Here is a 19,906-nt window from a genome sequence, read left to right as displayed (position 1 = left end):
TAAATGCTATATTCCTTGACATCTTACCAAGTGTCATGTCCCTATTTATGTTCAGGCTCTTGAGCCAGTCGTAACAGACAGGTCAAAACTTACTGAGATGGCTTACACAGGTTTAAAAGAACTGTAATCAACCTAGACTCCAGTGGGTTACACACTTGAAATTTAAGAATAGTATGATATACTGTACTGTATATGCCGGATTGTGGAATTGCTGTAAAACATCAATAGCTAATCTGCAGTGTCGGATAAGCTACTTTGAAAGCAAAGCTATCCAAGCTATCCATTACTTAATTCTGGAAGAAGTTGAAATACAGAAAATTAGTACTGTAGAGATAATTTCAAAAAGTACCCACTTGTTCACGGGTCACGCATGAACAAAAATATAAAATACCCCACGGTTCATTATAAAGTTGGGGGCTACATCATAAAGGAGTTACCTGAGTTTCCAAGGTAGTATGCAACAACTTTTCTGAACATTTGTTATTATGTGATGACTAGGTCACACCTTATACATTCAAGTTTTCCTTTAATGGCCCCAAATAGTTTGTAGTATCAGTAGTTAAATGCACAAAAAAATGCTATAGTAAAATGAAGCTTAATGACATGTAATTTACCATTCCACAACATTGCTTTTTGATATAAATTAAAATGTAGTTATAATAGTAGTTCAGCAGTTAACTGCTGATAGGTTGAGGTAAAAATGTGATCTCTATATAATTTGTGCCAGTTTCTGTATAAGTATTGTAAATAAAAATACATTTTAAATAGAGTCATAGCATTAAGAAAGCCACTGATGATGAAGATAACAGATAACATGACTTGACCAAAGAAGACTCTTTCTCCAAGGCAACTCTTGCCTGAATGCAAATTGTGCAGCTGCTTGTCATATGCCAAACAAATCAACGCAAAGCCATGCAAACAGGTCCTTCCAGTGTTTACAGGTTGACTTTAGTCTGTTTAGGTGTGTAGTGAAGGCTCCAGCTGTCGTAATGTCAATTAAAGTCAGGAACACTGGGGCAGTCAGATAAAACCCATTGACTGTCTGAACATTACATGTACATTTCCACATTTCAGACTTTTTTTGCAGTTGTCGACCATTCAAAGAATCGGCTGATTCAATGATCAATTTAATTTCTCTGAGCTGAAGCATTATTATCCTCACTGAACTTTCACATTTAAATGTGACCATAGTTGACTGTAAGCATCTATATGATCATTCCGTTTAATGACCAATAATCAATACTGCATGCAAAGAAATGGTTGTAACACAATTTGAATTTCAAATACTGCATCTTGAGGAAGCCCTGCACAGACTGGAGGCTTATATAGACTCTAGTCTGTGCAGGGTGTTTCCATGAATTATATGCAGTGCATGCTGGAACAAGGTCCGCCTCCCTGTGTCCTGGAAAAGCAGTGTGTACGGATAAACAGTTTAAGGACCACCTAATCCATTAGTAAATTAGTTGCACATTAATTGATTTTGCTTGTAAGAATCTTATAACATCTCATTTACTGTAAAATGTTTGAGTATACGGTTTTATATTTAAAGGAGAGCTCAGAGCCCCAGTCAACTCAATACAAGCTTGACAATGTAACAAAAGCTTAATTTCAAGTGTACCAGTATTGGTGTAATCTGTAATTAATGTAACTGCTAATTAACTTCTTTTACAGAATTATTGATGACCCAGCCAAAAATTCAGTCAAAATCATACTTTTAAGCTTCATGGCTGAGGTTTGTACAGAATCAGATAGGCAAGTCCATTTTAGTATTAGAAGTATTGAAGTCCTTTACCTTACTAAAATTACAAATATCGTACTGAATATACTTGACTACAATCAAGTCTTCAATTAGTCTTTTACTATCATATCCAACGATTTTGGATTATTACTAATGCTGCATGAATGCATATGTTGCATTTCACTGATGTAGTTGTTTAAAATGTAGTTAATTTGAAATACTTAAAAAACTCTCACCAGAAAGCAACCATGGCTTTATTTGTGATTGAATATGAGTCAGACCTTCGTGTAAATGCATAATTGCGACGAAAGAGGCACTTTTAAGATTTACCATAGTTTCGTTTTCGGGCAAGCTAATTTTCAATGGAGTGCTGGGGCACGCTGACGCTAGTATCAAAATCGCTATTTTTAAAACACTAAGAAGGTTTGACACAACATGAAACTTTGCTTGACCAGGGTCAGGGTCTCTACACATGAACACAAGCACTGAGAACATTGTTTGTGTACACAGAGTTTGCTAAAAAGAAGGTTTTTGGACAACCTATGTTAGCAGTAGCATGTCCGGCGTGCCGCCGTCATGGCAGACAAAAAAGTGTCAATCCCTGAGTGCGACATAAGGCTTGAGGAGCGGTCCACAAAAACTCTCCTGCCTGTTAGGTCGTGTTCATGTGTAGAGACCCTGGTGATACTATGAGCAAAGTTTCATGTTGTGTGGAGCCTTCTTAGTGTTTTAAAAATAGCGATTTTGATGCTAGCGTCAGAGTGCCCCTGCACTCCATTGAAAATGAGTTTGCCCGAAAACGAAAACTACGGTAAATCTTAAAAGTGCCTCTTTCGTCGCAATTATGCTTTTACACGAAGGTTTGACTCATATTCAATCACAAATAAAGCCTCGATTGCTTTCTGGCGAGAGTGTCACTTTTATACACTTTTGGGTAATTTAACCTACAGCAACACACACATCCTATTCAAGATCATCATATGTTTGTCGCTGCCCTGTGAGAACCACAAAGTCAATTTTTCATGGTGTCAGAATAACAGCATGTTTTCAGCATTGTTGTGATGCATTTCATGCAATCCAAGAGGGTTTTTAAATAGTTTGTTGAGCTGAAGAAGTAGGAGAATTAGTTAGAGTAGTTGTGGCTCAGGGGGTAGAGTGGTCCTCCACTAACCAGAAGTATCCTTAAGCAAGAAACGGCACCCCAAATTGCTCCAGGTAGCTATTACATGTGAGTGTGTAAGAATAGTTATTGCTCCCAGTGAGCATGTGGCGCCTTGTATGGTAGTCTCTGCCACCAGTGTATGAAATGTGTGTAAGAATGGGTGAATGCGGACTTGTGCTTAAAAGTGATTTGAGTGATCAGAGCACAAAAAAGCTATGAAGCCCATTTGAATTCATCCCTCAGTTTATCCGAAACATTCAAAATTTACATGAAACATGGTTTTCACTGAACAAGTGGGGAATGAAAATTGTGTCTTGGAAAATAACTAGTACCTCAAGCTGCCAGAATAATGTAGTGGAGTAAAATGTGCAATATTTGAATCTGCGATGTAGTGGAGTAGCAGTAAAAAAAACAATACTACTAAATAATACTCAAATACAATACAAATAACTCAAATTTGTTGAGTTATTTGTATTGATAATTCCGTCGATGATAATTAGCATCAGCAGAGAACTAACTGTAAAGGAAGAGCTATGAAAAAGGGATGTAGCATTAGTGATAAGAAAAAAATTAGCTAAAGCTATTTCATACTCCAGGATGTTCACTGAAATGTAAAGTGGTGACACAGAGAACAGAACAGATAGGCTGTAACAGGAGACCAAAAGCCTGATACTACAGTATGTGTTTTTCAGCGCCAACTTCACTGGCAGAGTATCACATAAACTACTTAGGCTAGTAACTGCAAAGTACTACAGTGATACACATTGAAGATATAAGATTTCTACATTAAAATGTCTAAAACTGAGTTGTGTTTTTACATTATCCCAAATGTTTCCAACAATGTTCAAATCAGAGAAATCCATAATTTTAATATAGCAGATAAGCGTTTCATTTTGTCACCTACTGGTTGAATACATAACCTAATCTCTGAGCATTTCTGCCTGAGGCATGTCAAAAATATTTTTATTACCAATAGTGGTTGCTTTCTATATCTTTTGTTTTGATTGGGACTCCTAGTAGCAGAAATTATATTTCAGCTTTATTGTTTGATTCTATGCTTTGTACAGATAACAGCAACACTATTTATTTTACATAATGTCAGAAATTATTAGGTTAACTAGAGTACATATTTCTATTTACAACATTTTAGACAAAATGTGTTACACTTCAAATCAAATCAAACCAGACAGATATATGGTATGCATCATTGTGCATATCGACACTTCGTGTGACCATTTAAAAAGTCATGACACATCAAGTCAAACACACTGGAGCTGACTGGTTTCCTATTGTCCGCTCCTTCCTCTGATATCTTGAGACATTTGTCCAGATCAAATAGCCGGAGGGGGTGGGGATTTCACGGGGGCCCAATATATAACACTGACCTCATCCCCAAAAGATCAACAGGTATGTATGCATGTAAATTCAGACAGATGTGTGGCATGTGTTTGACAGAGGTGTCTTTTCATGACAAATCTAGTACATTTTGGATCCAGTTTAAACAATTGTCTTCACACATCTTTATTGTCCATTTATACTCAGTAATGCCTCATGTGTGTTTGAGGATCATTCAATCACTTGACAGGTGTGGGGTTGTATAAGCAGCAAGATGACAATATCTTCATGGCCTGGGTGCTTCATCAGAACGTTGTGCTGTCACTGATGTTGGTGTGACATACCTAACAAAACACAAGGCAATTTCGATAAGTATTTGATAAATAAGTAAGAAAAAGTGCAAAAGCTATGTAAAAAATATGGAAAGACTATGTTCTTTTCTTGGTCTTACAAAGTCAGCGTAACAATTCTTGAAATTAAATTGCATAAATCCCTAAACTATGACAACTACAATAATGGCCTCCACTCAACTGTGCTGTCTGTTGCTTTTTGCCAGGTTCCCTACACTTCCTAGCATGCACTAGTGGCTCAGAAGCTATTTTGATAGGAGGAATAGCACCATGCAGGGGTTACCAAACAACCAAGGAGAGGGGCTTTTCTGTCAAAACACAGCTGCTTTCCATCTTAGGAGTGGCTAAGGATGGATGGAAGGAAAGACTGGGGGGAGAAAGACAGAAGGAAAGAAAGAAAGAAATATGGATTTTGGAGGGCAAACAACTGTTTTTTAGGTTGTTGTTTGTGCTCATTCCGCATCTCTGTTCAAATGACCTCAGCTGTTCTGGATATCATGCGGTACACCCCAAGACAGCTAAGTGCACTTGTTTGCCAAAGTAAGCAGCTTCACATGGGTAAAAGGGGAGTGTGTGCATGTGTATGAGTGAGAGAGAGAATAACCATGTTAAAGCAAAACATGATTAGCTGTGGAGAAAAAGTGTCTATCTATAGGGGAAATCCTCCATTAAAAGAATGAGAACCTATCATTGTTATTTACCTGCATTATGTTTTCACCCATGTCTGTTTGTTTTTTGATAGTTAGTCCGCGAGATTACACAAACATGAATAGAGGATGAGTCTTGGGCTAGACAAGACTACATTAGTTTGTGTCAGGTTTCGGTTACAGGGATAAACTAAGGATAACGAGGTGGACCCAAACGCAGTTAAACAGGAGGCAAGATCAGGGGAAAAACAAAAAGCGAGCTTTATTTTAAAGCTGAGCACAAAAACCAAAAGCAGACAAAACGGGGGCGAGAGGCAAAGTAGCAACCAAGAACAAAAGGACAAAGTACAAATCAAAGGCAAAGTTCAAATCAAAAACTGCAAAATGCAAAACTCAAGTTCATAAACACATACCATGGGGAACAAGGAACAAACGGGAGCATGGACGCAGACAGAGGCTGACAAATACATACAATGACCAGACAAGAAGTGAAGGGAAAACACAGACTAAGTACACAGACACTGATGATCACACAAGGAACAGGTGAGGAGAGAGAGGAGGGAGGAGGCCAGGTGTGGTAACGAGGGGGAGGAGCACAGGAGAAAACATGAAGGGAACAATACAACAGACAGAGGGAGACAGAGGGGAGAACATAGGAAAATACACAGGAGAACTTAAAGGACACATGAGGGCATGGAAAAACAAAACATAAAAGACACAGCATGACACGATACAAAGACATGGAAATCAGATACGAGAAAACACAAGACACAAAATCATGATAACTGATCATAACACAAGGAACATGAATCTACAGTCATGACAATTTGGGGTGTAAATCCAGATTAAGACATGGAATTTTTTTCTCACTTTCTTAAACATAACATATTTTTCAAAATGTTCATTCATTTCTCTGGGAATAATGTATCTTAAAGACAAAACCCAGGTGTATTTAGGAGGCTGGTATTTATGAGTGTGTACAAAAAGGACTGTTGGGCCTTAGTAGAGGTATGCACTGCATTAAGTGCAATTCTAGTTATCAAGTGTTATATCTTAAATAACATACAACATACTCTACAAAGGTCTGAACAAGACAGTTGTGGCCATATAGTTTTGTAAGCTTTGCTGTAAAGTAAAGTGTAGTAAGGCATCACACCACCAGAGAGCAGTGTTGGATGCATATTGTGTGAAATCTTAGAGCTGAGTGCACACATGTGTATTTGTGTGTGTGTGTGTGTGTGTGTTGTACCTATCCTGCTGAAGAGGCTTTGCCTGGCTCTGACAAAGGCAAGAATGTCCGCATCAGCCTGTTGGTCTCCAGTCAAGGGGATAGAGGAAGATGAGAGCTTGGTAGTTGACAGGGCCCTGAAATGTACATATGGGTAATCTAGTATGATAATATCAAGTTCAATTCTTAACACTATCTGTAACACAGATAAGTACTTAATATATCTATAACTGATAGCAAATCCTTTGCACTGCATGTGTGTGTGCACTGCACCTCGATATGAAACAACGTCTGTACTACAAGTGGTTGCTTGAGACGGCATAAACCATATGTATATTATGCATTGGTATTTATTGTGGTTGTAAAAAGGTAGTTTCAGTAGCAGCATGCAGGCATGACTCCAGCTTTTTGATTTGTTAATAGAGTTTGGAGACATTACTTTCTAAAAGAAATAAAAATGTATTTCCATGTTCATAAGAGGAAGAGAAAACCCCTCACAGCTGTTATATCTACAGGTCCACAATACTGCAAACATGTGTAATATTATGCTAATGCTAATGTATTGTTTGCATTTGTCAATTCACTAGGACATGTACTGTATATCATGGCAGATTTCTACAACTCTTGTTGTACTAAGGAGCTGCAGGTTGTTGGCTATTAATCAAGAAATGAGTCCATGAGGGGAAGTTTTTCCTCCTTGCTGCTATGTTACCAATCTGTTCAGTAGATATTCAAAATGCCTAGTGACATGACCACTGTATCTAACAGCATTCAAGCAAACTTTTACTATGTGTAGATCTATATCTGCTAGAGGGACTGGTGGACAGATTAAAAAAGCAGTAAGTCATCACTCAAAGGAAATGTGTCTCACCAAAATCCTGGATTGCCAGGTGGAGATGACTGCATGGATCCTCTTGGCAACCCTGTGTGACATCTGGCTGTGGCCTTTAACTCGGACTCCTACAGTCACAGTGAATGAGAAGTTATTAAAACATTTCTGGAACACACAGCAAAAACAACATGCTAATGATTGTGATGATGGTGAAACACAATGTGGCCATATGTAACTAGAGGGAACAGCAGACCTCAGGTAAGTCCATCAAACCTCTCTCAGAGTTTTATCAGCTCCATGTGTACTGTTTTCAAAAACAGAGCAATAGAAGGTCAAACAAAGCTGTTGGAAAGGAAAATGACCTGCTTCCTGCCAAAGCCAAAGCTCCACAAGTAAGGCCTGTCTGTCAGACTTCCGCTTCTTTCCATTTGTCATTAAGTGATAAATTCTCAAACCTCGCTCAGATGTGAGTGAGACATCGTTCTCCATTCATAAGATCAAACCCAGAGAGTGGGAGCCAGTGGTGTCTGCTGGTCAGATGTTCTGCTTAACATCTTCTCTGTGGTTAGTAGGGGTGTGCATTGGCACTGCCCTCACAATTCGATTCAATTATGATTCACCAGGTAACGATTTGATTCAATTCGATTCTACGATGCATTGCGATACATCAAAATTCTACTGCACACAACAAGGCAAACTTTTCATCAGTCATGAGGCAATACAAGCAGTCAGATATACAACAACAGATTTTATTGGCTGCTATGTGTGTATTATCACACTCCTGTTTCCCCAGGTGTTCCCCTCTGTTAATCCAAACCCGCGGACAGTTTATAATCATATAGATGCTGTTATAATGTGTAGTGATTTAGATCCTGACCCACCAAACATCCTAGAAAGTGACTAGGTTAAGTTTTTCATGTTAAATTACATGATTATACATAATCACCATTAGTAAACAGCCTCCGGATTATCCGTTCACACTGGGATGGCTCACCAATAATGTGGCCCTGATACTACCTCCAGAGGCGGATCAGCACTGGAGCGAAATTTCCCCCCTCTCCGCATCTGAAACTTTCACACAGAGGACGGTGCGGAGAATTGGCGCAGGATCCCCGCATGCAAACGGCAGTGTGAAAGAGGCTACTGTTGTTGTTATGCTAGCTAGTGCTGCCGCTTAGCATGTAGCTACAGGCTGCACATGTCATTGCAACGCTGCTCCCGAAGTGCCCCTGGAAGTAATTGAAACTTCACAACTTTATTGTCCACTCAAGGCCAGAAAATAAACAGTGACATAATCGATTATGGCACGTTGCCGCATCGATGCTGAATCGTGCATGCCCCGCATTGCAATGCATCGCCCAATCGATTATTGTTGACACCACTAGTGGTTAGGTTATTAAACGTGTACAAAGGGGGGATAAAAGCGACCCTTACGGAAAAGTGGAAGAAAACGAAATCAAACGAAACAGCCATCAAGTCTGAGACTTAGTTCCCTGCAAGTTCTTGGTAATTTAGGAATTTTCGGCTCACATTTGTTTCAAAGCTTCCTCCATTGTCTTGCTCTATACTGTACAATTTGTAACATGGAAGAAATGGCAAGAATTCAAAGGTAGCTCCAAAACCATAAGGGGCAACATAACTGTTAACTGCTGCTCACTATACTATTTGCTGTAGCTATCTTTGGTTGAAGGGACTAGCTTCCATTAGCAACTTGGTTAGCGATGGAGCTCATCTCAGTCGGGTTCAGCAGACTCCCAGTGAACACGGCTGGACACCGGACTGAGTTTGGATACACAGACAGAAGTCAGTTTGAAGACAGGGCATATAGTGTGAAGGGGATTTACAGTGGCTCTGACCAGGGCTGGGGACAAGAATAAATGGCAGAGGAGAGAGAGCGTCAGGCGTCAGTAGCAGGAGAAAATGGCATGTAGAATGGGATATCTATAATTCTTTGATTTATTAGGATTATGTCAAGTTTCACTGAAGTGTCTTTTAGAAGCAGTTAACTAAGTAATAAAGAAACTTGAAATCGGAAGATGTACTGTTGTATTTTTGTCTCTGGTAAGGAAAATGAAAGTAAGAATATCGGTAACAACTGGCATATATCTCCCAGCTGAAACATCTCTTTTTACTGATACAAAGGAATGAATGAATGAATGATTTATTTCAAACATGTGAAAAATATATTACACTATTTTATTTTTTTTAATACTCTCAACAAAAACAATCACCAACAAACAACACAATAACCGCTTGTGTAAAAATAAAATAAATGACAAGTATGGCAAAATGTGAGAACCCTAGTGTTTGTCATACCCCTCTCCTTCCCTGTACCTTGTAAATACCATCTGTTTGTACCGCTGTTTGAATTTGCTCATGGTTGGACATTGTCTGAGCTCCTCCGCTAGTCTGTTCCACAGTTTCACTCCACATATTGAATTGCAAAAGGTTTTTAAAGTTGAGCGTGCATACAGATGTTTTAGATTCAGTTCCCCCCTCAGATTATATCCCCCTTCTCTCGGAAAAAAACATGCTTGAATATTTACTGGTAATATGTTGTCTGTTGCTCTATACATGATTTGTGCTGTTTGGAAGCTTACCAGATCAGTGAGTTTCAGTATTTTTGATTTTGAGAATAAGGGGTTAGTGTGTTCTCTGTAACCAGTGTTATGAATTATCCTGATTGCTCTTTTTTGCAGAATCGACAGTGGTTGTAGAGTAGATTTATAAGTATTTCCCCAAATCTCTGCACAGTAACTCAAATACGGTAATATCAGTGAATTGTAAAGAATGTGGAGTGATTTGTGGTCCAGAAAGTGTTTTGTCTTACTTAGTACTGAGATTCTCCGTGACAGTTTGCTTCGAACATGCTTTATGTGAGGTTTCCATGTTATTTTTTCGTCCATAATTACACCCAGAAATGTATTTTCATGTACCCTTGCAATGTCCACCCCGTCTATCTGTATTATTGCTTGAGTGTTCACTTTACAGTTCCCAAATAACATGAATTTGGTTTTGTTTAAATTTAAAGATAATTTGTTTCTATCAAACCACCTTTTTAATTTACACATTTCTTCAGTGATACACCCCAGAAGCTCCTGTAAATTCTTCCCTGAGCAAAACATGTTTGTGTTATCAGCAAATAGTACCAATTTCAATATATTTGAGACGTTGCATATATCATTTATATATAGAATAAACAGTTTGGGACCCAGCACTGACCCCTGGGGGACGCCACAGGCAATGTCCAAGCACGATGAGCTATAGTCTCCCAACTTCACAAATTGACTCCGGCCCTTTAAATAACTCTCAACCCAGTGCAAAACTATCCCCCTGATCCCGTACCGTTCCAGTTTATTGATTAATATGTCATGATTGATTGTGTCAAAGGCTTTCTTAAGATCAATGAATATTCCAATTGCATATTGTTTATTTTCTATGGCATTAGTGATTACTTCTAATGATTCCATTAATGCCAGTGATGTTGAACTGTTTGGTCTGAATCCGTACTGATTGTCAGTGAGTAATTTATGTTTGACTATGAATTTGTCTAATCGATTATTGAATACTTTTTCTAGAATTTTTGAAAATTGTGGTAGTAATGAGACGGGTCTGTAATTTGTGAATTGGTGTCTATCTCCAGATTTATACGAGGTACAACTTTAGCCATTTTCATTTTGCTTGGAAATTTGCCGGTTTGGAATGATAAATTACAGATGAAAGTTAGCGGTTCTGAAATCCCTTTTTCACAATTTTCATATCAATGTTATTGCCATCAGTAGATGTTTTATCTTTACATTTATTTACATTATCAATTATTTCTTTCTCTTCCACTGCTGTGAGGAACATTGAGTTAGTGTTTCTATCTATAAGATTATCATTCCATTGTAAATGTCTTGATTAACTTACATTAAATGAACATATATATATATATATATATATATATATATATATGTATGTATATATGTGTATATATATATATATATATATATTAGGGCTGTCAGTTTAACGCGTTAATTAGATTAAATAATTACACTGCAAATTAATGCGTTATAAAAATTAACGCAATTAATTATGAGATTCTGAGTGGCAATTCAATGCACGAGTATTTTAAATTTGGCCCATTGAATGACCCGTAGGCTACTTGGCAGTGGCACGTCACGGTAGCACCAGCACCGAGGAACTTCCCACCTGGGTCGCTAGTCAAAGCAGGGTGACAACAGACATGGACGCGACTCAGGGGAGTGAGGCGAGCACATCATTGCTAGGGCCTTTGAATGGCAAGTTTCTTTATAAAAAGAACGAAGACGGTTGGGGCGCCGTTTAGCTCAGTTGGTAGCGCGCGTCCCATGTGCTGAGGCTCTGCAGCGGACCCGGGTTCGACTCCTGGCCTGGGTCCCTTTGCTGTGTGTCACTCCCCCTCTCTCTCTCCCTGTTTCCTGTCATATCTTCAGCTGTTCTATCAATAAAGCCATAAAAGGCTAAAAAAATATTTAAAAGAGCGAAGACGGGACTATCAACAAGAACGTGGTGATTTGTAGCTTTTGTGAAAAAGAATTCTCCTATCACCGAAGCTGCTCCAGCTTGACTTATCATTTAAACGCTAAATTTTATGTAAGTGCAGTGTTGTGGTTAGAGTACTCTAATTACTTTTTTTCGTGTAACGTGTAACGTAACGCATTAGTTTCGTGCGTCAAGCAATCAGTAACTTCGTTATTTTTTTAAAAAGTAATCCGTTATTTTAAGAATTTCTCCAGATAAGGAAAGGAAAATCCCGACTGCAGCCTGCTTTTTGTCAGACAGTACTGTGCCACCTGCGGATGTGTCAGCCGAGGCGCAGCGCTGTGATGCGTCTGTGACCTACGTTACCTGTGTGTGTGTGTGTGTGTGTGAGCGTGTTAGTGTTTTCCGGCAAGATGGCAGAGAGGACAGCTTTTGCATCGTGGAAGTACGCGCATTATTTTCAATTCACCAGCGAAAAGGACAAGAACAACATAACGGTAAAATGCACACTCTGCGTTGGTGAAAAGCTTCTGTCGACCTGCAAAAAATTCCACTTGAAATTTAAAAAAACAAAAAAGGCTAGATGACTGACGTTATTCATCATTGTCACAACTTCTCTCGTGCATTTAAAGGAGGCTGTGTCTGTCAGTTAAGTTGCAGCATGTGCGAGGCGCTGCAAACAGCTTTTAATTTTTGGTAACGCATGAGTACTCTAATGCGTTACTTTTATTCATAGGTAACGCTGTAACGTAAGTGATTACTTTTAATTGATGGTAACGTTGTAACCCAATTAACTACTTTCTAAAGTAACTATACCCAACACTGTTTAAGTGTATTTGTATTGCATTTTTGAATAATGCACCTGGCCTAATTGGTTTGCTGGGATGTGCTTGACCATTTTCTTTTAAATTTCATTTATTAAACGCACTTCACCAATAAAAATGTGGATTTCAAATCTTCTCTTCTTAGTGTATTCAATTGATTAGTCATGCAATACAATTTTGTAATGTCCTAGCATTCGAATTCTTTATTTGGGTACCTTTAGCAGATACGAGATTAAAATGCGATTAATTTGATTAATTAATTACAAATCCTGTAATTAATTAGATTAATTTTTTTAATCGCCTGACAGCCCTAATATACATATCTATCTATCTATATATCTATATCTATATCTATATATATATATATATGTATATATACAGTGTTAGGTGTAACATGTTACAAAGTATATATATATATATTTTTTTGTGTTTTTGTTTTAAATTAAAAATTCAGTCTATTTCTTATATATTGCCCCTTTAAGCATTCATGCTCACACACAATGTCATTATTTAGGACTGAAATAAACACTGACTCATTTCTTCTCCCCCACTGTGTTGCTGAAAAACTTAATGAACATGCTGTCCTTGTTATGACTCTGAGACTGTCTTTGATGCTGTTGCTGTCTTGCCTCTAAGCTGCTCTCCAGGCCCTTGTTTGGGTCACATGGAATACTTTACAAATGTGTTTCCATGTATTTGCCTCCCACCAGGGCCCATTCAGCATGATGCGGAACAGAGGCTCTAAGGGTCACACTGGTGCCATAAAAGCCTCCGAAGTCAGAGACACATGTGAATCAGCTTGCACACACACTAACGTGAGGCCAATATAAGGCAAAAGTAAACATCCATATATTTGAAAAAAAGAAAAGAAAACTGAAGCCTGTTCTGCCTGATGTAACTAACATATCTTTGACACACTAGTACTGTCATTATTTCATACTTCCTGAAACTTTATGTGGTGTTGTCTCATACAGTAAATAGGTGGTTAATGTATGGTCAGTCACCTGTACACTGGAAGCCTCCTGGCTCCACCACTTCTGGAAGTCTTTTTGGAGCTTGACTTTTGCCCTCTCCAGCAACAGCTGCAGGTGCTCAATCTCTGTTCGCAGCACTTTCAGACGGCCAATGGTGGTCTTGTAACTGACATAACATATTATCATCACCAAATTCATCTTCTGTCCACATTACACAGTGTCTGCTGTGTCTAATCAATCTGAGCTGGGTCTTCGGAGACACTAAGAAATATTGAGTAGAATAATTTATTAAAAAGCACTACACTCACAACTTTTTTTCTTGTTCTATGTGTTTGCACAAGTTTTCTTCCACTGGGTCGATCTCCTCCTTAGCTTCCTTGGGATTCCCCAACACACCTGTAGAGTTGGTATAATTTTTAAAAGCAAGTAAGCAAGCAAGAAAACAAAACTTAATAATTTATATAGCACATTTCATTCCATGGAAGTTGCATCCACAAAATCGGTATAGTTTAAAGTAAAACATTAGACACAAGTGGACACAATTAAAACATAAATAATAAATGTAAGTTAAAAAACATTTAAAAAATATATAAAAATTGTGACAACTGATCAGTTACATTAATATGGCACAGGGACTAAAACCATTAAAAGGTAAGAATAAACATGATAAATAGAATAAATAAAATATAAGATATATGTGTTAAAAGCATCACAAGATATACATATAAAAAAATACTCAAATTGAATAATAAAATAATAGCAGGGACTGGCAGTCAGACTAGGCACAGCTAAAAAGGAATGTTTTTAGTGCAGTCGTACTGTGAAAGTTGTACTGTAGATAAAATCACAAATAAATTTTTTTCAGGCTAGCAAGCATGTGTTGTGTACATGAAAATGCGTTTCTTTCAAAGACACTGTTTTAAATACCTACTCTGGCTAACAGAAGCCAGGCTGCTGTGAAGTGTTCTCTGATGTTGCATTCAAAATAATGAGAAACGCCTTGAGAGCCTCAACTAGAGGGAGATGTTTGTGTGCATTACAACCAGATTTCCTCATCAAAGCATTTATGTCACTGATCAAAACATTCAGTAAAGGGTAAATGAAGTCTCAGAGAAGTGAGGCCCACTTTTTGGTCACTAAGTTTTCAGGCAGTGAGGCCTACTGCAGAGGCTTTGAAGGGGGCACTGCTGCACATACGGTGCAAGAGCACCTACAATGTGTCCACAGTGTTTATCGCCCCATTCTGAATAGAGATCCATATAAAAAAGATGGCAAACAGAGACACTTTGAGTTTCAATAAAAACCTGGATTCTCAGTCATTCTAACTTCTACAAAAAGGCAAGTGTGCAATTTACAGAGACGCTGCATATGATGCATGTAATTGTTTGTGTACATGCATTGTTTAGCTGTTGTGTGGGTAGGTGGAGATGGATGTTATGCTTCTCGTCAACAAACACAAGGTTCAGTTTCTGCTGTGGGAGTATCCATTGTCAGTTTATCTTACCATGAGCTGCCCTTTGCTTCCTCTGCATCACTAACTGCTTCTTCAACTCATCTGAGAAAGGAGGACAGGAAAACTGAGGGTTACATTGAGTGTGAGTTTAATAGATTGGTTTTTACCTACACAGTTTGGTTTACTCATGGAAATGCTCTTGAATATGGTGTCTGGAGCTAATGGGTTGTTCTTGAAGGGTGTGGTTGTTTTGTGTTTATTCTTGTGTTTATGTGTTTTGTGTATCTGTTATATTGTAACTAATGAATCATAGAATCTTTACAACCCTGTATTGCAGTTTTGGATCCAACTTCTTTCATATCTATGTTTGATCAGTGACAGTACCATCGGTAATTTTTTCTCCCTCAATGGATGATGTTAAAGGATTAAATATGATTCATTTGAATATTAGGAGTGCCTAAAACTGACTTACATGGTTTGTTCTACATAAGCCTAACATCATTACACTCTCTGAATCATGGCTCAACAGTAACATCTCAGATAATGAAATAAATCTCACAAATTATATTCTACATAGATCTGATAGTTGCTCCATGGGGGGAGGTTTGGCGATTTATGTTTCCTCTGATCTCTTATCTGAATTAGTCATACCCACAATTGAGCCTCTACATTTTGAAAGTTTTTTTGTTAAGGTAATCTTTCATGTGAATAAATGTTTAACTATTGGTAGCATATAGGCAACCCTCTTCGCCTGCAGAGTCCTTTAATAACCATTAATTCCATTTCCTGTAGAAATGAAATCATTTTACGGGGTGATTTCTTCAAAAACTGGTCAGATAAGTCATCCGATAAATAAAAAAAATATACTTAGTAGTCTAAATGTTACCCAACTAATTAATGAGCCTACTCAAATCACCCCTAGAACCCAATCTCTGCTTGACTGGATACTCATTTCACACCCAAATAGAATTGTAAGGGCAGGCGTTATGTCTGAATGTTTTAGTGATCACTCAATTGTCTACTGCGTGTGGAAAATCAAACTACCTAAATTTAAAAATGTATGTATAATCAACTTTCACTTTATCTCAGTATCAACAATATCCTATCGCCATTTCAATCTGGCTTCAGGTCTAGCATCTCCACAACTACTTCCCTACTTAAATTCACCAATGATGTGTTCTGTGCTGCTGATAATGGTGATCCCACAGGTGCCATCTTTATTGATTTAACTAACTCTTTTGATTTTGCTGATCGCTATCTGCTTTTAGATAAGCTACATGCTATCGGCCATCTGAAAATGCAGTTCTGTGGTTCAATTCATACTTGCATAATAGAAAACAATGTGTCGTCCTACATGGGAATAAATCTGATTTGTTGATCCAACAAAGAGGTGTACCAGGGCTCAACACTGGGACCACTTCTCTTTTCTATTTATGTAAATAATTTACCATCAATTTTCAATAATTGTTGTGTTCAACTTTATGCCGATGACACTGTCATATATACATCCAATCCTGATCTACCACAAATTCAAGCTTCTCTTCAGTCTGATTTCAACATCTTACAAGATTGGCTTTTACATATTAAACTATTGCTCAACAAAACAAAGTCCAATATTATGATCTTTGGTACCAGACAGAAACTCAAATCCAAACCCGGCTCCTGTGTTATAACCTGTAATGACGGCACTCCTCTGCACAAAGTTGATAAGATTAAATATCTTGGTGTATTGCATGATTCTGAAGTCTCATTCAAATCACACATTGATCATGTGTTACTCAAAGTCAACTTTGGAAACAACTTTTTTACATCGATCTCGAAATTGCTTTACACGCAGTGTCTGTAAGAAACTTGCCTCTCAACTTACACTTCCGATTCTTGATTATTGTGATGTTGTCTATCTAAATGCATTTAAATCATACCTTGTTCCACTTAACACAGCATATGATAGACTGTGCAGATTTGTCCTTGGGTGTCCTTTTCTCACTCATCACTGTACAATGTGTGATACACTTAAAGTGAAACTCAACAGGCAGGAGAGTAATCGTGGACTGCTCCTCAAGCCTTCCTGTTAGGTCGCACTTGGGAAACGACACTTTTTGTCTGCCATGACGGCGGTGCGCCAGACATGCTACTGCTAAAGTGAGTTGTCCAAAAACCTTCCTTTTAGTAAACTCTGTGTACACAAACAATGTTATCAATGCTTGTGTTCATGTGTAGAGACCCTGGTGATACTACGAGCAAAGTTTCATGTTGTGTCGAGCCTTCTTAGTGTTTTAAAAATAGCGATTTTGATGCTAGCGTAGAAGTGCCCCTGCATTCCATTGAAAATGAGCTTGCCCGAAAATGAAACTATGGTAAATCTTAAAAGTGCCTCTTTTATCGCAATTATGCTTTTGCACGAAGGTTTGACTCATATTTAATCACAAATAAAGCCTTGGTTGCGTTTGGCGAGAGTTTCATTTTAAATGGCCATCTCTAAATGGAAGAAGCCACATTCACTGGCTTCAACTTATATTTAAATGTATTTATTTTCACTATCCTCCTTATTTACAACAGTATCTTGTACCTTTTACCTCAAATTACCAAGTTTGGCACTCTGCTCAGCTCTATTGCTATGTCCCTCGTGCTAAGAAAACAATTGGAAAAAATGCTTTTAAGTTTAAAGCCCCAGCAGATTGGAATAATTTACCAGTTGATATTAGATCCATTTCAATACTTGGTATGTTTAAGCATGCCCTGACTTCTCACTTTAAGATGGACTGCTCTTGTTATCAATGAAGCTGCCACTGTCTATACCTACTGTTTATATCTGGTGTATTTGGTGATCCACTCACACTCTACTGTTTATTTATTATTGGCCATTTTGGCCACCTAGTGGTTGTAATGTTTTGATGAATTTAATGTAGGTGGTTTGTCTTTTGTTTTGTTTTTTTGTTTTGTTTTTTGCTTGTTGGATGTACCTTGTCGTATTGATAATTGTATTTTATTATTTTTTTGTATTGTTATTTCTATTTTTATTTAATTTTGTATTTATTTATTTTTTCTCACACCTCTGTTATGTAGTTACATAGTCCCACAATGTTATATGATAACAAAGGAAGCATATTCTGTAAACAACACTTGGAAAATGTTTTAAGAGTATTATTAAGGCCTACAATCACAAAACATTCTCCATAGAACATTCCTGTAATGTGATATGTTAACAAAGGTGGAACACTTTGTCTGCGACATTCTGAGAATGTTTTGGTGATGTTGCTGAGTTAAACATATATAGAATGTTCTTCTTTAAAACATTCCCACAATGTTGTATGATAACAAAGGAAGCACATTCTGTAAGCAACACTTGGAAAATGTTTTCAGGGTGTTATGAAGGCCTCAGTTCACAAACCATTTTTTCTACAACATTCCTGTAATGTGATATGTTAACAAAGGTAGAACATTTTGTCTGCAACATTCTGGGAATGTTTTGGTGATGTTGTTCAGTTACAGATTATAGAATGTTCTTCTTTAAAACATTCCCACAATGTTACATGATATCAACGGAAGAACATTGTCAAAGCAACATGCGGAAAATGTTTTCAGGATGTTATTAAAGCCTCAGACTTCAGCACGTTTTTTTTAAACGTTCCCACGATGTCATGTGATAACAAAGGAAAAACATTCTCAAAGCTACACACGGAAATGCTTTGATACCTCAGATCACAGAAAAGAACATTCTAAAATGTTCCTGAAATGTGATATGTTAACAAAGGAAGGATGTTTTAGTTGTAACATTTTGGGGATTTTTTGGGCATGTTGTTAAGGCCTCAGATTACAGAATTTTTTTTTTATAAAATATTTCTGTATTGTGATATGTTCACAAAGGAATAACATTCTCACTGCAACATCCTGAGGATGTTTGGGGGACATTGTTTTATAAATAACTACCACAACATTACATGTTCACAAAGGAATAACATTATCATGTTCACAAAATCTTTTCAGGATGTTATTCAGGCTTCAGATTACAGAATTTTTTTTTATAAAACGTTTCTGTAATGTGATATGTTAACAAAGAAAGAACATTCTCAAAGCAACATTTGGAAAACGTTTTGGGGATGTTTTTAAGGCCTTAGATAACAGAACTTTTTTTTTAAATGTCATAAACCCATACCAGCTCCAGGGAAGCAGGCTAAGTTACCTCAGAAAGCCAATGCAAGCCAAGACACGACCAAACACACCACAATGAAGTCGCTAATCCATCCAGACTCCCAGCCGTGCCAGGGCTGATAAATTTGCTGGGTTGCCGTTTGCAAATGACTTTACCAGCTACAAAGCAACTAATGCCAGATCCATGCTGTCTGGCCACTGGCTGCTCACTCCTGTGCAAGGTCGCTGTCTGCAGTTGCCCTAATGGCCATCAGTGTCATTCTGATTCTTACACATAGGCCTAGTAGGCTTACCTTATCACAAGCAATCACAATCAATGATTCAGTGATATTCAGGTAAAATCAAACAAATCATTTTATAGTCCAATATTACAAATCACAAAATAACCCAAAGGAGTTTTTTAATATGTATTCTATAGCACAGGCTACATGGGACGGATTTCCTACAGGGTGAGCAATGGAGGAAACCTCAGGAAGATCAAGAGAGTCGGATCCCTCTCCTGGGATTGAAAGACATGTAATATGCATGTAAAATGCCAGTATGGACAATCTGGGTGACAAAGTTAGAGATAAATTCAGGAGGATAACAATGTCAGATCAACACAAGTGTTTTACAGTACGTTTTACATTATTGTTGTTGCCAAAAAGTTAAGTTTAAAGTTTAGGTTTAAAGTGCACATGTCTGGGGGATTTGCCAGTTTTTGTGGAT

General features: G+C 37.7%; 1 protein-coding gene across 3 annotated transcripts in view; it reads right to left on the bottom strand.

The window, feature by feature from the left end:
* Positions 1 to 3,129: 3,129 nt before the first annotated feature.
* kif6 (kinesin family member 6) overlaps positions 3,130 to 19,906 on the bottom strand; it is a 116,510-nt gene continuing 99,733 nt past the window's right edge. For all 3 annotated transcript variants that reach the window (XM_030392254.1, XM_030392255.1, XM_030392253.1), the window contains 6 exons: positions 15,098 to 15,148; positions 13,902 to 13,989; positions 13,624 to 13,759; positions 7,332 to 7,420; positions 6,482 to 6,597; positions 3,130 to 4,579 (listed from right to left, as the gene is read on the bottom strand). In XM_030392254.1, the coding sequence (XP_030248114.1) occupies positions 4,557 to 4,579; positions 6,482 to 6,597; positions 7,332 to 7,420; positions 13,624 to 13,759; positions 13,902 to 13,989; positions 15,098 to 15,148 (503 nt within the window). In that variant the 3' untranslated portion in view covers positions 3,130 to 4,556. The remainder of the gene's footprint in view (positions 4,580 to 6,481; positions 6,598 to 7,331; positions 7,421 to 13,623; positions 13,760 to 13,901; positions 13,990 to 15,097; positions 15,149 to 19,906) is intronic.

Source organism: Sparus aurata, chromosome 16 (genome assembly GCF_900880675.1).
Source record: "Sparus aurata chromosome 16, fSpaAur1.1, whole genome shotgun sequence".
NCBI classification, from domain to species: Eukaryota; Metazoa; Chordata; class Actinopteri; order Spariformes; family Sparidae; genus Sparus; species Sparus aurata.
Note: the sequence above shows the minus strand (reverse complement) of the source record. Positions and strands in the feature narration are given on the sequence as shown.